Below are 19,063 nucleotides of genomic sequence, written 5' to 3'. Positions count from 1 at the left end.
TGGTACCTGTGGAACAACATGCTTGAATTATAAGCCGCTGCGTAAATGTCTTCGAATGCTGGGGGCTCTCGGTTAGATCCCTGTGGGACACGCATACTGAGCTGGAATGTGCGGGGTATGCTAGATAAGGTGAAGAGAGGGGCTGTGTTTGCGTGGGCCAAAAGTAGGGGAACTGACATACTGCTCCTGCAGGAAACCCATCTGTTGGGTACAAAGGCGCTCTGCCTCCAGCGTAATGGCTTTACGCAGACATTCCATGCAGGCTTCACGAGGGGGTCACGGGGTGTGGCAGTTCTGATCCATCGGAGAGTTCCCTTCACACATAGACGCACATGGCTAGACGCGCAGGGCAGGTATGTGTTTGTACAGGGCGAGATTGGTGGTGAGATGGTTGTTCTTGGTAGCGTGTATGCGCCGCCCCCACTGCAATGGGCCCTAGTGGAGAAGCTGATGTCCCTATGGGTGGATATGCCAACAGTGTTATCGATTGTGGGGGGAGACTGGAACGACGTTATGGATGTCTCATGGGACAGATGGCGGGGCGCTGCAGGCGAGGTGGCGGGGAGGGAGGGGCAAGTGTCTCGGTTGAGGGCAATGGTTACAGGGCTGGACTGGATTGACTCCTGGAGGTACAAGCGAGGGGCGCGTAGGGACTTCACATACTTCTCTGCTGCGCGAGACTCGTTTTCACGCCTGGACTACATTTTCCTCCCGCGGGCGATGGCCGGTAGGCTCCTGTCGGCAGATATCTTGCCACGGGCGCTCTCTGATCATTCTCCGATCTCCGTACTGGTCAGCACTGGGCGCACTAGGCAACCATTCAGGTGGCGCCTGTCGCCCTGGCAGTTAACACAGCCCTCCTATCGCGCCCACGTTACTTGTGAACTTGCGCACTTTCTGTCCGTCAACGTGGGCTCAGTGACATCCCCGGCGGTCCTGTGGGAGGCCATGAAACCCACCATGAGAGGGGTTGACATTTCATGGTGCTCGGCAGCGCGGAGGGAGAGGCGTAGGGAACTGGTGCGGCGGGAGGCGGACTTGGAGGACCTGGAGCGTAGGGGTCGGGGGGAAGATGGCGAACGGATAAGACGTCAGCTGGTTTTGGCGCAACAACAGTATACTTCGGTATTGTTGAATGAGGCCCGCCAGGTTTGGCTGGCCACACAGAGCCGCATATACCAATGGGGCGATAAATCGTGTAAAATGCTCCACCGCCTTTGCCAGGGCATTATGCATGCACAGCCACTGCCCCAGATAGTCGCCCCCGAGGGGGAGCCGCTGTTGGAACCCAAAGCGATAGCGGATAGCTTTGCCTCCTACTACGAGACCCTGTATGCGTCTCGGGAGTGCCTGGATGCCGTCATGGTACAGCGCTTCATAGACGATCTTCCGCCTCGGGCCGTTTCGGATGAGGTCAGCGATGTACTTGACCGGCCTCTGACGGATGAAGAGCTGGGCACTGCCCTGGGTGAGCTTAACCCGGGCAAGGCACCGGGCCCGAATGGGTTCCCGTGTGAATTTTTTAGACACTACGCGACGCTGTTGACACCCCATTTCCGGCCGGTTATCGAGGAGGCACGTGAGAGGGGAGTGCTGCCCCCGGACTGGAGACATGCGGAGGTTGTAATTTTCCTGAAGCCGGGGCGCCCCCCTGAGAGACACGAGTCCTACAGACCTATTTCGTTGCTCAATACCGAGGCCAAGATTTTGGCGAAAGCCCTCGCCAACAGGCTCAAGCCCTACATCACGGACTTGGTCCATCCGGACCAGGCCGGCTTTATGCCCCAGCGGGCCACCCGCCATAACATCAGGCGAGCTCAGGTTGCGATCTCGGCTTGGCGGGGTCTGGGAGAGCGGGCTGCGTTGCTGCTGGCGGACATGGATAGGGCGTTCGACTCTTTGAGCTGGACATATCTGTTTGCTCTCTTGGGTCGCCTGAATCTGGGTCCCCGATTCTTGGCATACATACGGCTCCTCTACACGGACCTGACGGCAGCGGTGCGTGTTGGCGGTGGCATTTCTCGTTCTTTCAGTATCCGGCGGGGAACCAGGCAGGGGTGTCCCCTCTCCCCGTACCTCTTTGCGCTCGCAATGGAACCCCTCGCGGCGTGGGTGCGGATCGATGCCCAGCTGAGGGGCTTTCAGTGGTCATCTGGTGTGGCGGATAGAATAGCCCTATACGCCGACGACGTGTTATTTTTTCTCACTAACCTGGAACGCTCGGGGCCTCGCATTATGCGGATCCTGCAAATTTTTGGAGAAACGTCGGGGCTTTATATGAACCCTGGGAAGTCCACACTCTGGACTCTAGGAGGTCCGCAGCCACTGGGTGAGTGGGCCGATGGGCTGCAGGTGACGGTAGACGGCGTGAAATACCTCGGGGTGTACCTCACAGAAGACGCTTCTGTGGCCCTGGAGCGCAATATCACCCCGGTCTGGGAACGAACGCGTGAAGATCTTAAGGCATGGGCCAGGATGCCGCTTTCCATTCAGGGCAGATCGGCCATCTTTAAGATGGTCGCGCTCCCACGCCTACTGTATCAATTACAGAATCATCCGGTGTTGGTCCCACACGCCTGGTTCCGACGCCTGAACGCAGCATTGAGTGGCTTTTTGTGGGAAGGTGGCATGATACGAGTCGCGTTGCGGACTTGCTTCCGTTCCACATATGAAGGGGGCCTGGCCACGTCTGACCTGTTGTCATACTATCAAGCATCCCACCTACTGGTACTCAATGATTGGTGGTACGCGGACAGGGGCGATCCCGCTTATGCGGTGGAACGTTTCCTCATGGGTTCTGCCTCCCTACACACATTATTGTATTCGGCGGCGCTTCGGAGATCTCTGCCGTCTGCCACGCGGGTGGTCTTTCAGATCTGGCGGCAGGCCCTGCGCAGGGTGGGCTGGTGGAATGTCCTGACCCTAGAAACCCCATTGTGGCAGAATGGACGACTGCCTCAACTAGCGGCCCTGGTGGGCTTTCGACAGTGGGAGGCGATAGGCATCTCCACCCTGGGTGATGTCATGTCTGGGGGAGTGCTCAAGTCCTTTGCCATGTTGCGGGAGGAGTTTGAAATGCCACATGCCCAATTTTACAAGTACCTCCAATTCCGGCATGCTCTGACCCCGTATATCCAGGGAGTGGAGGATGTACCAGACTTTAGTCCCATTGAGGCCAAGGTCTTCATGGGGGAGCTGCCGGACAAAAAGATTTCCCGCATATACCAGACCCTTGTGCGCCACAGCGCCACAGACCTTGCCCACCTCAGGACCCAGTGGGAGCGGGATGTTGGGGAGCTTGAACAGGAAGATTGGGTGGAGGCCCTGGAAGGGCCCAGGGGAGCAGCCATCTCCACGCGCTTGCGATTAATACAATTCAGGTACCTTCACCGTACATATTTTACTAGACAGCGTCTGTGGAGAGCGGGACTGATTGCTTCACCGAATTGTCTTAGGTGCAACACTGAGCTGGGGACGCTGATACATACAGTGTGGGGCTGTGGGGCGCTTCGGCGGTTTTGGGACAGAGTGTTTCAGTGTTTGAATGAAGTACTGGCTTGGGAGCTGCAGAGGGACCCCAAATTGGCTCTTCTTCATGTTCTGGCAGGGGTTGGGGGCAACCGGTACAAGCGTCATCTACTACTGTTGGGACTGACATTGGCAAAAAGAGACATTGCGAGATCCTGGAAGGTGCCTCGTGCCCCTTCCTTCCTAGCATGGCAGAATGGAATGGACTTTTGTATGGGCCTGGAACAGCCGGTGTTTGTCGCACGGGGGTGCCCTCTCAAGCACTATAGAATTTGGAAGCGGTGGGCAGACTATCGGGGCTTGGACTTAGACCCGCCACCGGAGGAGGATGATGTACAATTAATCTGACAGTCTCATAACCTGTGTAATGGCGAACATTGCAACACGCATGGCACGACACGGTCGGAGTAGGCAGCAGCACGCATGGGAGGGAGGGAGGAGTTGGGGGAGGGGGGGCGGGAAAGGGCGGGGGGGCTTGTTTCTGCACAACTAGGCATTTTCTTCGTTTGATTATTTTACTGTTTGCTCGCCCGTACAAAATGTTTGCATGTTGCAGTCCTTGATCATTTGCCCTAGTGATTGTCTCTGGAGATCAGAGAATTACTTGATGTATTTTTACCATGCAACTAATAAAATCTGTTGTGAAAAAAAAAAAAATTCTGACCACTACCTTTGAATACCTTGAAGCTGAACTAAATGCACTAAATGCTATCAACCAATTAGACAACAAAATATCTACCACCCACCTGAAGATCCTCTTCCCTTTTCCAAAGAACTATCCGACCTCCTGAAACAATCCTCAATATCCAACTCAAAAAACCTCTTCCTCAGTGGTCTAAACCTCCACTGGAACGATACCGAGGACCCCACAATCACCCTTCTCACCAATCTTATCGAGATTAATGACCTCAAACAACTATGCCAGTCTCCAACCCACACCAAAGGAACCACTCTTCACGCCATTATTACCAACAATGACCTAACCTGCCTCTCCAACATCACCTCCATTGACTGGTCTGACCACCACCTCATATTGATCACCATAGCTAACACCCCCCCCCCCCCCCCTCACTAAAGATCTCAAACTTTTGAAACTGACCGGATATCTAAATCTCACCCCCCTGGGTTTACTGGAGTCTAAACTCCTAGATTAACTCCTTTTTACTCCCCTTTCCCAAAACCCAAACGAGCTTACCGAACACTTTAAAAAAACTGTCATTGATGTCTTAGACAAAATCGCCCCTCCTAAACTAAAAAATCAAAGAAATATCCCATCCAAATTGTGGTTCAACTCTGAGCTCAACAATGAAAGATGCTCACTAAGATCTTTGGAAAGATCATGGAGACAGCACCCCTCTCCCTCACATCTCGCACTCTTCAGATCAGCTAGATTTACATACAAGAAACATATTCTCAATGAAGAGGGTTACTTCTCCCGTACACAACTTAACCGGGCCAAAAACAGACCCAAAGAACTGTTCAATATTGTTCGTAACCAAACTTTCTCTGCCCCTTCAAAGCTGACGGCCTCTACTACTAGATGCGAAGAAATTGCCAGCTTCTTTTCCGAAAAAATTGCCAAAATAGATCAATCCTTCCTGTTGGTTGCTTGGTTTTGCTTGATGCCATCTGATTGCAGGCTTATTGTTCTCTGGGTGCTGGCAAACATGTCTTTACTGCCTTAGTACCTTGCTTCTTTTGCGCCTACACCGAAACTGGAACTTCTTATACCTGCTTTTGAAGCTAGCCCTAGGATATAGATGGCTGCAGAACTTTTTACCTCCATTTTAATGACATGTCGAGCATGGCCAGGGTTGCACTGAAAATCTTGTATATGTCAGTAAGTACAAATATGCTCTGTAACTCAGTGGGGCAATTTTGCAGTGCTTGGCATTTATTTTGAATCTAGCCTTTCTTGTAAAACGCAAAAATCACTTCATAAAGGTTGTCCTTCCTGCGGATGTACGGCTTTACAACGTGTGCTTTTACACCGCGTGCCGGTACAACGCGTTTTTTTCAACGCAAGTCGTTACCACGACTTGTGTTGGAGTGGGTGCGGACTTAGGAATTTTTTAATTTACTATTCCAACACCAGCCTACGTACAGTAGGGAAGGTGTTGGATAGTAAATTAAAAAATTCCTTGTCCTGCAGCGCCCTCCAGCGCAAGTCGTGGTAACGACTTGCGTTGAAAAAACCGCTTTGTAACGGCACACGGTGTAACAGCCGCGTCGTAAAGGCAGTTCCCCCCCTTCCTGCAGGTCATTACGGAAACGCTTTCAGCCCTGGTCTTCCTTATGATAACCTAAAGCATTCTGGATGTGGCCATCTTGTTTTGCTTCCATTGAGCTATTTAGAACAGAAAACTGAACTTTTGTAAGTGAAAAATCTCAGGGCTGAAGACTGTGTGCGTAATGACCTGAAGTAAGGTGGTCACGCTAACTTTACGTCAGTAGTGTTTCAGTGCAGAATCACCGCTGCTCCTTTTTTACACATTAGTTCCCATATATCCCATTTAAACAGTTGTGTTCCTTGTTGTCATGCACTAGTAAGGTGCTTGAATTATAAGATACTCTTTGACACTGATTGGTATTAAGCATGCATTCCTGGGGAGGGCAGAGAAGAGTTTAACTGTTTGAAATGTAATTAATTGCATACAGAAGCTATAATTTGTTTAACCGACTGCAAGTGATGGTGCTGTGCACATTTTGCTATGTGGTGCGATTACCCATTCAGAGCTTGTTTTATCTTTAAAATATAAAAAACATGCAATGAGTTTCTGAACGATACATGTTGTCGTGGTGATCTTTTCAGGTCTGGCAACATACCGAAAATGCTTTGTTGGAGGTGGTGGTTGTCTCAGTAGTACAGTTGTTGCTCATAAATTCGTCTCTGTGGTGGAATACAGGGCTGGATACTGGAATTCGCCTTTTACTGGTGAGCCTATTTTGCATTTTCTTTCATGAATGTAATAATTGAAAAAGCATCCTTTCAAATAAATGAAAATCATGATGATTATGTTTGTTTCAGAGGAGCTGATGCATTGCCCTGCTTTCTGTATTTTATTAACATACATTATATCCATAAGTTGAGGGAGAGCATGTATGCTACAGGAAAGCTACCTATAATGCCTTTGACATGTTCTGATTTTTGGCGGGTCTCACTTTTGTTTGTGTGTTGTACTACTCAGACAAAAACACATTCCTGCTTTTTTCAAGATACGCATAACATTCCTTTTGTGTTTTTTGACAGATTGTATAATTAATAATTGGCAGATTTTCTGTAGGTGTATCTAACTTAAAAAATCCACTCTTGAGAGAACCTCTGCCCAACCCCTGAAATCTGTAACACAAGCAACCGGTAAATCCCAGACAAGTACTTTTCAAGCTAAAGCAATACCAGCAGTTTCAAAGTTAAGAATATAATACAATAAAATTCCCAAGCAAACAATGGCTCCAAAATCATTACAATAGATTAAAGGGCCGCAGCAATCTAAAGTTTTAAGGCAAAAAGTACCAAAATAAAGAGCTAATCAAAAGTCACGGGTTGACTGGAACACTGGCATGATTTCAGACCCACTACACTGGAAAAGAGGTTGGATACACCAAGCCAGTCATCCAAGTCAACGTTTTTAACAGCAGCTGTGGTCTCTGAATTGAAGTTCAAACTCTTCTACTGGGGCAAAGCCTGAGACTGTGCTGCAAAGTCTGATATGTCATTGTCTAGCTCCTGTTGAAGCTGTTGGATTTGGTGCCAGAGGCTTAGAGCGAGTCAAACCTGGTTTTCAGAACTGCTGAGTTCGACTTGCGGGTTGGGTAGAATTGTAACTTTACCCCAGCCAAAGGTTTTATTTGTAGGCCAAGTCTTACTATTTTCTTTTCTTTTTTGGGAACTTAAAATCCTGCTGCAATGCAAGACCAGAACCCACAACTGAAGCTGAATAACTTTGCTGCAAGATCCCAGTGAACACGAATTCAGAACCGGAAAGAAAATCTGAAAGGGAGCCAGGTATTCCTGCCCTTCTAGGGTGCAACCTAACTGGGCAAACCTACACTACCGTGTCCCAGACCCACTTTTCTCCAGGTGGTAAAGAAGTTAGTTCTGATCAGTCCTGCAGCCTCTACCTCCTCATCCCAGGCTACTAGGCAGCAGCCCGCTCTCCAGCCAGGTCTCCTGTATGGGCCATTCCGATGTGATCAGCTGGGCCCTATTGAAGTCACGACTCCTGATTTTTGTGTCCCTGAAGCATGTAAACTGGAAGCCAACCACGTGACCATTGGAGAGCATTCCTTGGTGCCTGCAGGATTTATGAGTCTTCCTTCAGCAAGGCCTCATCTTCCAGGGGCTCCTCGTCAATAGTCATAAGCACTGAATGTTCCCGCCTACTTGAAGGCACCCGTATCATATTAAATATAGAAAATATAGATCTGTGTGTGTATAGAAAAAAATATGTACGTAGTAAAGTATATCTATGCAACCTATATTAAGGGCTAAAAATGCACAATTGAGATTGAGGGTTCCTTTGACACCAGACTCAAGCCCTTTTGAAACATAAAATGCATAATGCAGCCTTTATTGAAGAAAAACTGCAAGGTAATACAAAGGCATTGTTAGCCAATAGGCTGCATCAAAAGCATAACAAGTGAATAATGGCACTGTGCCTTTTGGACCTCCAGGACCTCCTGTATCCAATCATGCCCCAAATGTGACAGGTCAGTTTTTTCCAGCTCCTTCAGTGAGGATCCTGGAGCATTATGCTCTCTATTTTTTACTTTTTGTCAGAAATTGCTTTATAAAGTAAATTTTTCTGTGCTTCTCTCAGTCGTTTTACACCTAGAGTGAGGAAGAATTGTTTTCCGACAGGAATATAATTTTTTTCCTGTCAAAAATGCCTTCCCTTTTTATTATATTATAAAATTTCTAAAGGGCATAGCTGCCCAGGCAACTTGGCTTCCCAGCACTAGTCCATTACAAGAAACAGACTGCAACATCGGCTTAAAACGGAGGGGGAAGAAAGGAACCCTAACTGGAGAAAAGCTAGGTCTTCAGTGTTTTTCTGACCTGAAAATGGTTCTGAATGTTCCTGATTGAAGGGTGGAGCAAGTATTAGAGAGCAAGGGCCTTGACTCGAAAAGAGTGGCCCCGCTCTTACTCTCGTAACAGGTGGGATAGTGGCCAGATTAAGATCGGCTGAACGTAGAGGACAGAAGGTCGATGCACAGATATCCAGTTCAACAAGATAGGTGCCCCTGGTAATACAGAATGTTATGGGCAGTACACAAGGCCTTAGAGTGCGCATACCGGTCCACAGGGATCCAATGCAGTTTGCAAAGGAGACCAAAGTCAGAGCAAAATCTAGGAAGGGAGGACAATAGCCTCTCCGCTGCATTTTGTTCTCCTGGAGTCTTCTAGTTCTAGACTTATTGACTCCCAAGTACAGAATGTTGCAGTAATCTAACTGAGAAAGGGTAACTGCTTGAATAATGGTTTGTCAAATACCAGAATCCAAAAGACCAAGGATGGGTTTAAGCCATCTCAAGAGCCCAAAGCACGTCCTTAAGAAACTTGGAGTGCTGTCCACCCAGATGTCCAGAATTTTAATAAAGGTCTGGGGGCGGGGGGGGGGGGGGTGAAAGAGGGAGGTCGCTAGTGGTCACCCCAAGAGTGGATATCTTTTCCTAGTAGGGGAATTAGTTTTTTTGTATTCATCCACTCTGTGACTTCTAATATTCCCTTTTGAAAATTGTTTAGGTCTGACGTATGATTGTCAGAAAATTAAAGCATGAGCTGAGTGTCGTCAAGTGCCCTGCCCGTGGCAAAAAGGAGCTGCAGAGTGACCCCCACTCAGTCTGCATCTTATGCCTACCTCATACCAGAGTCTTGCCACCACTGCCAGAAACTGTCTAAAAGAACTTTAAAAGATAGAGAAAATATGTCTCCATGATCTTCAAGAGAGGGAAACATCTAGGCCAATAGGAAGACCTCCATCTTCCTCCAAGGCTACATCTCTTCACAAGGCTCCATCGAGAGGCATATCCTGACAGGCGTGAAAAAAAGAGAACAAAATCAGCATCTAGAACTAGGAAGATCCCTGTTTGTTTTATGTTGGTGTAGGGATTAAAGTTGAAAATGCCCTCTACCACGAGGTACTCTTCGCTTTCAATGCAGCCGTCAGGGACAAAATGCCGATATCCGATATTGAAAAACTAGACACCAGAAAGGTCGCAAACGGCGAAACACAAGTTGTCGAAGCCCACATCGCCAATGGAAATCCCATTGTCATCACACCATCGCTCGTCCATTCAAGAAAAGTCTCTGACGACAGGTCCCCACTGGTCGACATCGAGGCAAGTACACCTTACAGACACTTCTTCAAGGGCCACCTACTGCTGTTTGATGTTGAGGCATACTACGATGAAGACTCCGCTGGCAGTAGGGGCAGACGTATCCGTTGGTGGCAACCAGACGCAGCTCGATGTTGAGGTAGTTGCCTCCGTCGGCGGCAACCAGGCCTGCCCGACGTCAAGGCAGATGTCTCTGTGTGTGGCAACCAGACCCTGCTCCGTGCCAAAGCACCCTTCTCCCTCAGCAGCAACCAGGCGCTGCTTAACTTTGAGACAGACCTCGCAACTTCGGTGGCAACCAGGCACCAATCGACATCAAGACATACACCTCCTAGGCAGTCTCCGTCGACCGCAGCAATATGCAGTTAGACGTTGGGACCTCCCTCACCCCCTAAACATCGTGACAGGCCACTGTCAAGGACTGCACCTCGTCGCTAGATTTCGAGGTAGCATTCTTCCGGTGACCGGCCTACGCAGCAGGAATGGGCTTCAGCTACGTCTTCAGGACCTTCCTCCTGCTTTTCTGCACGGGGGCAAAGAACTACAAATGAACCAGAGGCTTCGCAGACACCTATCCACATTTCTTTACGTTCGCTGGAGTGTGTCCACAACTAGTCTGTTTCACAGAGTCTGGATTTACAATACTCCGACATATTCACCTTTACGGTTTCCCCCGAGGACACTGTCTCCATACCAACTCCGCGAGCCAAAACTCCTCTAGCCTGCTTGGCCGAGGCCAGCTTTCCTAAGTCCCTGACAAGATCCAGGTTACCTAGGAATACCACTCCTCATCGCATACCCCGGTCACAGACAAAGAGTAGATCTAAACACCGGGCCAGAATAAGATCCTCTATGACTGCCCAAAGATCTCGGTCACATCACCGCGCACATAGATCCCCTACATGGTCTACATCCACCACTCATCAACACCTAGGGACACATCACCAGTGAGAGTATCCTCAATAGATGACCTAAATACATTCCAGGAGATATTATTTAGAGAGACTGGCTAGCTGAACATAGATAGGCCCGCACCCACAACAACCTCATGGTCATTTTCGAGACCTTATGCCATTTGTCCTCCTCAAGACCAATGCTGCCTTTGGTATCAGGTCTGCTCCAGCCAGTGATGAACATTTTTCTTACCCTGACCTCGTTTCGAGCGCCTCCAGCAAGACTTATAAAGAAATGAGGCTCCGGATCAAGACCCTTTTATTTCTGAAAACATACCCTCTACCATACTCTGTCATTATAGCGGCCACCAAGAAGACACACTCCACTGCGACTTCATCATCTGTCCTGCTGGACAAGGATAGTAAACAAATCGATTCCTTGGGCAGGAAAAGGTGCTGTCCCTCTGCCTTTTTATGAAAGTGTCTAGTGCTGCAGCATTACTAGGTCGATACAGTAGGTTTCTCTGGGACTCACCAGCCAGATTTACAGAAAAGATTTCCAGAGAAGACAGGCAGGACTTCAAAGATATCCTGCAAGAAGGAGGTTTAGTTGCTAACCAAATAATTAGCGTGGTGGCAGATGGCTCAGGCCTTGAGGTGCACAGATGTTCACATGGTATATGTACCAGATGCTGATCATGACTTTGTCTTACAGGCCTGAAGCCAAAGGCACAGCAACACATCCTCAATCTTCCTTTCACTGTGAGCTCATTGTTTAGCTCCCACACGGATGATGGGATGGCAAAAATTAAAACTGAGTTGGACATACTCAAAGCCGTCTGCCTAGTAAAACTGAAGGAGTTCTGCCGACGGTACAGGCCTTATGACAGGTGTCTGTACCATCCAAGGGTTCAAGCCCCTCTCAGGGTCCCTGTCAGGAGCCAGAGAATGAACTGGCGATGTATGCCCCACTGCATGTCGAAATTGAGATTCTGATGCTTCACGCGCAGGCTGAGGAATATCCCTTTAAGACTCCATACGCTGTCTGGAAGGAGGAGGTCTGTCCATTGACATCATCGTCAGCCGTCCGATCCGAAGAGGCAATGACGAAGAAAGAGGAAGAGTATTTCCGATCTGGGAGAACTGTTGGGGGTTTCCTGAGCAGCTGTCCGATGCCGATATCCAGGACGCGAAGGAGAAGCCAGGAGGCCAACGTGACCACGCGACTCCCCGCTACTCTCCTGAAGGAGTGTGGCTGGAAAAGGTACGGCGCCGTATACAGGGGTTCTCGTGGCACTGGGTGGGAAAGAGAGGCACTTAGAGGGAGGACACCGTTACCTCGGGGCTGCACCAGGTGGCAGAATGTGGTGATCCCATACTGACCCCCCTCCCAAGTCAACTCTAAGAAAAACGGCCAAGCCACTGATTTGTGGCATTTTTGTTGTTTTTTCCTATCTTCATACTGTTGTATGGCGTTTAGATTCCGAATGAATTTACCCCGATTCATGCCCTTATATAGGTACAATCCATGTTGATCTTATATAGGCATAGCAATCAAGCCCTTATTTAGGCTTAGCCCATGCCACCCAAATACAGGCATAGCTACTTCCATCCGTTCATCAAACATCACAATGATTTCTTGGAAAACCAGACTTAAGCAGAAGGGACTTCCCCTAGCCTGGATATTGATTTTTACAAGAAACTCATCATTATGCATGAACAACTATTCCTTAGGGATTCATCCATGACGTTCATATGCCCGACTTTACGTCAAAGCTGGCCTTCCTAAACACCTTCAAGGTATAAATATACCTTCACTTGCTATGGCAAAGCACAGTGGTTCGGAGCAGTTCGACAACCTACTTGCCCGACTCAGTTCGCTACAGCAAGTGCCGAAGGAAGCCGACTCTCCAGCTGACACACTGATCAGGAAGCTACCCTCCTCTGCTGAGAAATCCAGCTCCAGTGTTTCTGACTCCCCTTGTAGGGTGTTGGGAAATCGAGTCCCGAGACAGAGATACCAGACCTCCTTCATTCTAAGGTATGGAGCTGATTAGAACCTAGAGAAACCTTTGGTAGATTCTTGGCAAAAACTAAACCTATGCTAAAGACCATACTTACTACTTCCCTCGTACTAGACCTAGGTTAGGTACATTGGGGTAGGCGTATTTTAGAAACACCAGTTGAGTATTTTAGCCTGTGTTATTTATGTATGTATTTTTATATGGCTTAGAAACCATACAATGCTATTACAGTATTATTACATAATACTATTCTTGCTGTACGCATTATACTTTGCATTCTGTCTAACGATTGTAGAAGTTCAACTCTCTTGCATGAGAAAGAAGACTGTTCAATAAACCTTTTATTGAAAACGCCCGTCTCACTATTTCTCTGCAAACTCTGTAGAAACAAAGCATGCACGATTATTATTATTATTATTATATTTCTTATATAGCGCCAGAATCGACCCCCGAAGGGGTATCTCCGCGCTTGCCTTGGGAACCCGTCCTGGTTTTTCCCGGTGGGATAGCCCCTACAGGGCATCCCCCAGGTGAAAGCCAGGCATCCCGCCGCGGGGGGGCCGTTGTGGAGATTAAGCAAGCTTAATGCCCAGAGTTGCAGAGTGTGAACCCATGATTAGGTCAGGCACCGAAGTGAGAATTATCGAGTCCGTGGACATTTGAGCTCAACACCCTGCCGCGTCGGGAATTGAACCCTGGTCCCGGGTCTGACCTCTGCTTCAGGGTCTGCCTGCTCTAACCAGTGAGCCACACTTCTCTCACTATTGACTGAGTGAAATACTTATCTATTGTTTCCACAACTCTGAAGATAGTTATTCCAGTCCTCTGGAAACAAAGTTGTCATGTTTATGCGGTTGTCAGAAACTAATCCCTTCTTGTAAATTCAAGAAAGTTTCTAGTGACCTCTGAGCTAGCTGGCACTCACAATTAAGTTTATTATATTCGATAGAAACCTACTGACCTAAGTCCTACGTCATACCTATAGGATATATTATTCCAATGCGCGTAGCCTGTTGGGAATATAGGAACTACACTACACTAAAATACCCTCCCAGTTCTGTGTGGAAAACTCTGAGTACCCTGGCCGGATCCTCCATTGCAGCGAACAGAAGCAGGGTGTACAACCGGAGCACTCTGACTCATTCCAAAGACTTATATCAGAGAAATACAATTGCTCTAACTAAGACCATTATTGCCTCCTGGTTCTCTTTCCTCCACATAGTGGCTTTCCCCGGGGTCGCCTACTGAAAGTCCCACTCCAACAACACCACCAACACCCAAATCTCACTACCAGCGGTGCAGATCAATGTGTAGATGAGGAGCTAATAGACAACCACCGGTTTCCTCAAAGACACTAGACAAACAATGAGGCATTGTTTCCCCCATTGCATTTACCCACTCCGTGGGGTGAGGGGGAGTATCACCAAACATCTAAACGAGTGGTGCAACATCACGAGCGACATTTGGGTGCTGAATATTGTAGAGAATGGGTACTCACTTCGCTTCAAGTCCCCGCCTCTGTCAGTTCCACCATCAAAAACCTCTTGTCATCAGCAAAGGCTACTGCAGAACGAAGTCTGCATTCTACGATGCAAGGAGGCCATCGAGGAGGTTCCCTTCTCTCAAAAGGGAGTAGGGTTATAGTCTCTATTTGCTGGTAAGGAAAAAAAATGCCCCAACCGAGAATTCAGGCCAATTCTGGCCTAGCACTTGCTAAACAAATACAGAAGAAAGGAGGAATTTAGAATGTTTGCTCCATCAGATATACCCCCAGCTAGATATGCCCCCAGCTCCATCAGGGGGACTGGATGTGTTTCATTGACCTTCAAGATGCCTATTTCCATATCTCCATTGCAGGGAAGCATCAGAAGTTTCCGAAGTTTGAAGTGGCATTCAAGCATTATTAGTACATGGTGCTACTAATCGGCCTGAAATCATCTCTTCGCACATTTTTTAAGTGCATTACCGTCGTAGCAGCAGCCTTATGAAGGAAAAGCATATTCATCTATCCATACCTAGACAACTGGCTAGTAAAAGCTCCTATCCAGATCAAGCTAAGAAACATTGCCATATTTGTATTAAGACCCTCCAATCTTTAGGTCTCCAGGTCAATGATGAAAACTCCACCCAGATTCCAACTCAAAGACTGCACTGCCTAAGTGCAACTCTGGACATAAAAATCGCAAAAGCGTGTCCTTCAGAGGAGAGACTATCCTCAATTGCTCGGAAGCTTACCAACTTTTTTCACATGCTGCATCCATCAGCAAGACAAGATGGCATCACTCCTGGGGTCAGTGTCCTTATGCATATTCCTTCTTCCCAATGCCAGACTCCACATGTGACCGCACCAACAGAATCTGGAGGATCAATGGAATTGATTCACAAACCATTGGGACAACAAGCTAATTTGCTCATCAGTCTCCTGTTTCACCAGGCTACTCCAACGCAAATGCTCATAACAGATGGTAAGGTAAAAGTTTATTAAGCATAGTTAATTAAAACCAGTGCAATACATTTTACAAGAAAAAAAAAACGTAAGACCTCAATTTTTAAAACCGTTAAAATAAGCATAAAATTGAAAGTACATTGCTGTTTGCACCAAGTATAGCTCAGTATGGCTGCTCAAGCACATTTTTACATAGGGTGGAGCAGTGAGTTTCCTTGCGTCCTATTGCCTGTCTGCTTATTGGACTGTATCTGTGATATTGATCCCCGATTTTAGCAGTCTTGGCATTCTTTGCTTGACCGTTGCAAGAAATTTCACGTATCAGCAACTTAATTTAGTGTTTAATGGATTCAGGCAGGTGAGCACCGCTTGCCTTCTGGTACTGATCCCTTTTTGCTTAAATTGATCTTTAAGGAGCAGTTGGCGTGCTTGTAGTTCTTCACAGAGACAGGTAATGTGGAGAATATAACCCTTTTTGAGTTGCAAAGCATGCAGGCCTCATTACCATCTTTCCTAAGCCATGGTGGAAGGTACTCTGTGCTTGGCAGAATCCCTAGTCTGTATTTCAAGAACTTCATTTTTTTTTTTTTTGGTAACCCTAGTTAAAGTGGAGTGGAGAAGTGTGGCTCACTGGTTAGAGCAGGCAGACCCTGAAGCAGAGGTCAGACCCGGGACCAGGGTTCAATTCCCGACGCGGCAGGGTGCTGAGCTCAAATGTCCACGGACTCGATAATTCTCGCTTCGGTGCCTGACCTAATCATGGGTTCACACTCTGCAACTCTGGGCATTAAGCTTGCTTAATCTCCACAACGGCCCCCCGCGGCGGGATGCCTGGCTTTCACCTTGGGGATGCCCTGTAGGGGCTATCTCACAGGGAAAAGCCAGGACGGGTTCCCAAGGCAAGCGCGGAGATACCCCTTCGGGGGTCGATTCTGGCGCTATATAAGAAATGCAATAATAATAATAATAATAATAATAAAGTATGTTTGTTGTGCTAGAGATTTGTAAGAATTGAGGGTCATCCATGCATGCGATCTTTTGGAGAATAATGTCTTGTCCTCTAGTAAAGAAAGTGATTTAACATTTTTCCAGACTAGTTTTTTAAAAATACTGTGGCCGAGTTGTGTGTGTTCCAGAGCACTGAGAGTTTGGTCACTTCCAACGCTGCCTGCAAGTAGGTTCTTGCCTGAGAAGCGTCCCTGCCTTGTATGTCCTGCCATAGCAGAGAGTTTAAAGTGTCTGTAGTGGCGGTTTTAAGTTTGTGCCAGCAAATGATATATGCTCCGTACCTGGCTAGATCTTGCTTTTGCAGGCCGAACTCCAGTCTTATTTGAGCCGGGGAGGTATGGAGCGGAAGCGAGAACATTGTTCTATAAGCTTTGACCTGTGTTATCCAAATTTTTGGAGTCTCTTCCCCGCAAAGCCTCGCTGCCATAGGTGATCGAGGGAAGCCGCTTCGCCTGGATGACTTTCAAAAAGGGAGTCAGGGTCAGTCCCATCAGTTGGGTTGCTAGGTTTTTCATTGTCAAAGCAATCAGTGCTCCTCTCCTTCTTATTTCCTGCTTCTGCTGCGCAAATGAGCCTTCTCTGTCAAAGATGACTCCCAGATATTTGTACTCACAAGCTGGCTCAATTTTTAAACCACCAAGAGACCAGTTCTTCTTTTGTTTTTTATAGGAGTTAATTGACATTGTACGAGTCTTACTGAGGTTTATTTTTAGGGTGTTTTCCATTGCATATTTATGCATTTCCATCAGAAGACGGAGACCAATGTAAGTGTGGCTGAGTAGCACAACGTCATCTGCATACAGAAGATTGCTCAGAGTTTTCCCTCCTATCCTCGGTGAGTGGGAGTTGCAGGCATCGAGCAGTCTCGGTAAATTTGCCATAAAGAGGTTGAACAATATTGGCGCAAGCACGCACCCTTGTTTGTGTCCTTTGGTGGTACGAACTTTTGAGGACAGATTGGTGCCGCTTCCTAGTTTCACCTGCACCCAGGTGTCAGTATGAAGAAGCTTCAGCATGCTTAGAGTCGGCTGCGGTATGCCCCATTGAGCCAGTTTTCCCCATAGTCTGCCTCTCTCGATGTTATCGAATGCTGCACTGAAGTCGATGTAACTCAAATGCAGCGGGAGCTTTGTGGATTTTGCTGCATCGATAATTAATGAGATGGCAAGGATGTTTGTTGCTGTTCCGGTCTTTTTCCGAAAGCCAGTCTGGTTCAGCGGTATGATCAGGTTTGACTCAGCCCAAAGTGCAATCTCCTCTAGTATGGTGCCGGCGAAATATTTCGCCTCGTTGTCAATGAGGCTACTAAACAATAGTTGTTTGGGTCGGTCTGGTCTCTTTTTTTGTAAATAGGAACGATTGTCGCCCCCCTCCAGGATTCTGGGATTCTGTTTAGTAGCCTAATTTCCGTGAATAGAGTTTGCATGATGTCCGCCCACTCTGTTTTTTTTGCTTTAAAGAGGGCAGGTGGAATACCATTTGGTCCCGGGGCGCCTTCTTTCCTGCCTTAAGCTATCTGCTTTTTGATTAAGGCTATCTGCTGGAACCTCGTGTTATCTTTGGAGTTAGTAATTGTGCCTTGATAGGCCTGTCCCAATGTCTCAAGAGTGTGTGTTTCGCAGTTTGACTCTGTGATCTTTGCGCTCCTGCATACTCTGTGGTCATTGAAGTGACTGGAGAGGTATTTGATCCAAATCTCTTGAGTGATGTGAGAACCTAATTCTTTGTGCTGCGGGCCCATAATCGCGTTCACTGATTGCCAGAAGTGCGCACTGTTGTTAGACTTTGTCGTATATGAGTTTTGCCCAGGCCTCATTTTCAACATCTTTTTTGGTATTCCATTTTGTTTGTGTAAGCACTGCCCTTTGTTGTTTCAGCTCTGCTCGTAAGCTGATATTGTTGGGGGCTATTCTCAGCTTCCGTAGTGTCAGGTTTACTGATCTTTTTAGTTTCTTTAGTTGTGCTCTCTGTTCTTTCTTTAGATTGTTCTTGCTCCACTTTTTGTGAGGATTGACTTTTGGGATAGCATTAACTGCTAGTTCTTTTAGCAGTGTTCCCATAAAAAAATCCCAATAGATAGTATGCCCGGCGGCAGTTGATTTTTGGATGTTAAAAAGTTAGAGTGCAGCTTCAGCCAGAAGGGTCGAGTTAGCTGGCGTACATTTGATCCTTTTTTGATTCATGGGGTAGGTCAGCCCCAGAGTTGTGTCTGGCCTGATTACGGTTGGCGTCTTTGATATTATATGGCATTCCTGGGGGCGGTGATCACTTTCGCCCTTATCTCCCATTCTAAACCCCAAAATGTATGGAAATAGCGCAAGACTAGCGTAAGTGTAGTCCAGGATGGAGCTAGTTGTGATCGAGTAGAAAGATTCTACTGGAGGAGAGTCTGTAAAATCTTCTGTTCAATGCCCGAAAGTTTTGATGTTCTAGGTCGTAGAGAAAGCGGTTGTTGGGATGTTTTTTCCTATTTGGTGGGGCACTTTGCAATGGTATATTATAAATTCTGTTTAGAGCCAGTGCCTCCTCTACCTTCGGACGAGCCAAGTAGATCTTGATTTAGGTCCACTGTCAGAAGGAAGAGTGGCTTTTTCATCTGGGTGACCTACTCAGCCAATTGATTGGTAATTTTGGATGAATCTTTCGCTCTATTTTTTGGGTGGATGTATGAGTTAATCATGCATACCTCCTTCTTTATTCCCAAGGACAAATTTTATTTTGTCTGTTAATGTTGTAGATGAAGACGAATCCATTTTTTTTGTTTGAATATCTTTTATTGGTTTTTGTTTCATGTTACTTTTAATTTGTACACAGACGCGAAA

General features: G+C 47.3%; 1 protein-coding gene across 5 annotated transcripts in view; it reads left to right on the top strand.

Moving 5' to 3' along the window:
- PCNX4 (pecanex 4) overlaps nucleotides 1–19,063 on the top strand; it is a 348,026-nt gene that overhangs the window by 98,228 nt on the left and 230,735 nt on the right. For all 5 annotated transcript variants that reach the window (XR_015299954.1, XM_086937959.1, XM_086937961.1 and 2 more), the window contains one exon: nucleotides 6,341–6,463. Coding sequence is in view for 4 of the 5 variants with exons in the window: in XM_086937959.1 (XP_086794085.1) it covers nucleotides 6,341–6,463 (123 nt within the window). In the remaining variant the exon portion in view is untranslated. The remainder of the gene's footprint in view (nucleotides 1–6,340; nucleotides 6,464–19,063) is intronic.

The sequence above is a fragment of the Lissotriton vulgaris genome, chromosome 9 (assembly GCF_964263255.1).
Source record: "Lissotriton vulgaris chromosome 9, aLisVul1.2, whole genome shotgun sequence".
Lineage (NCBI taxonomy): Eukaryota > Metazoa > Chordata > Amphibia > Caudata > Salamandridae > Lissotriton > Lissotriton vulgaris.
Note: the sequence above shows the minus strand (reverse complement) of the source record. Positions and strands in the feature narration are given on the sequence as shown.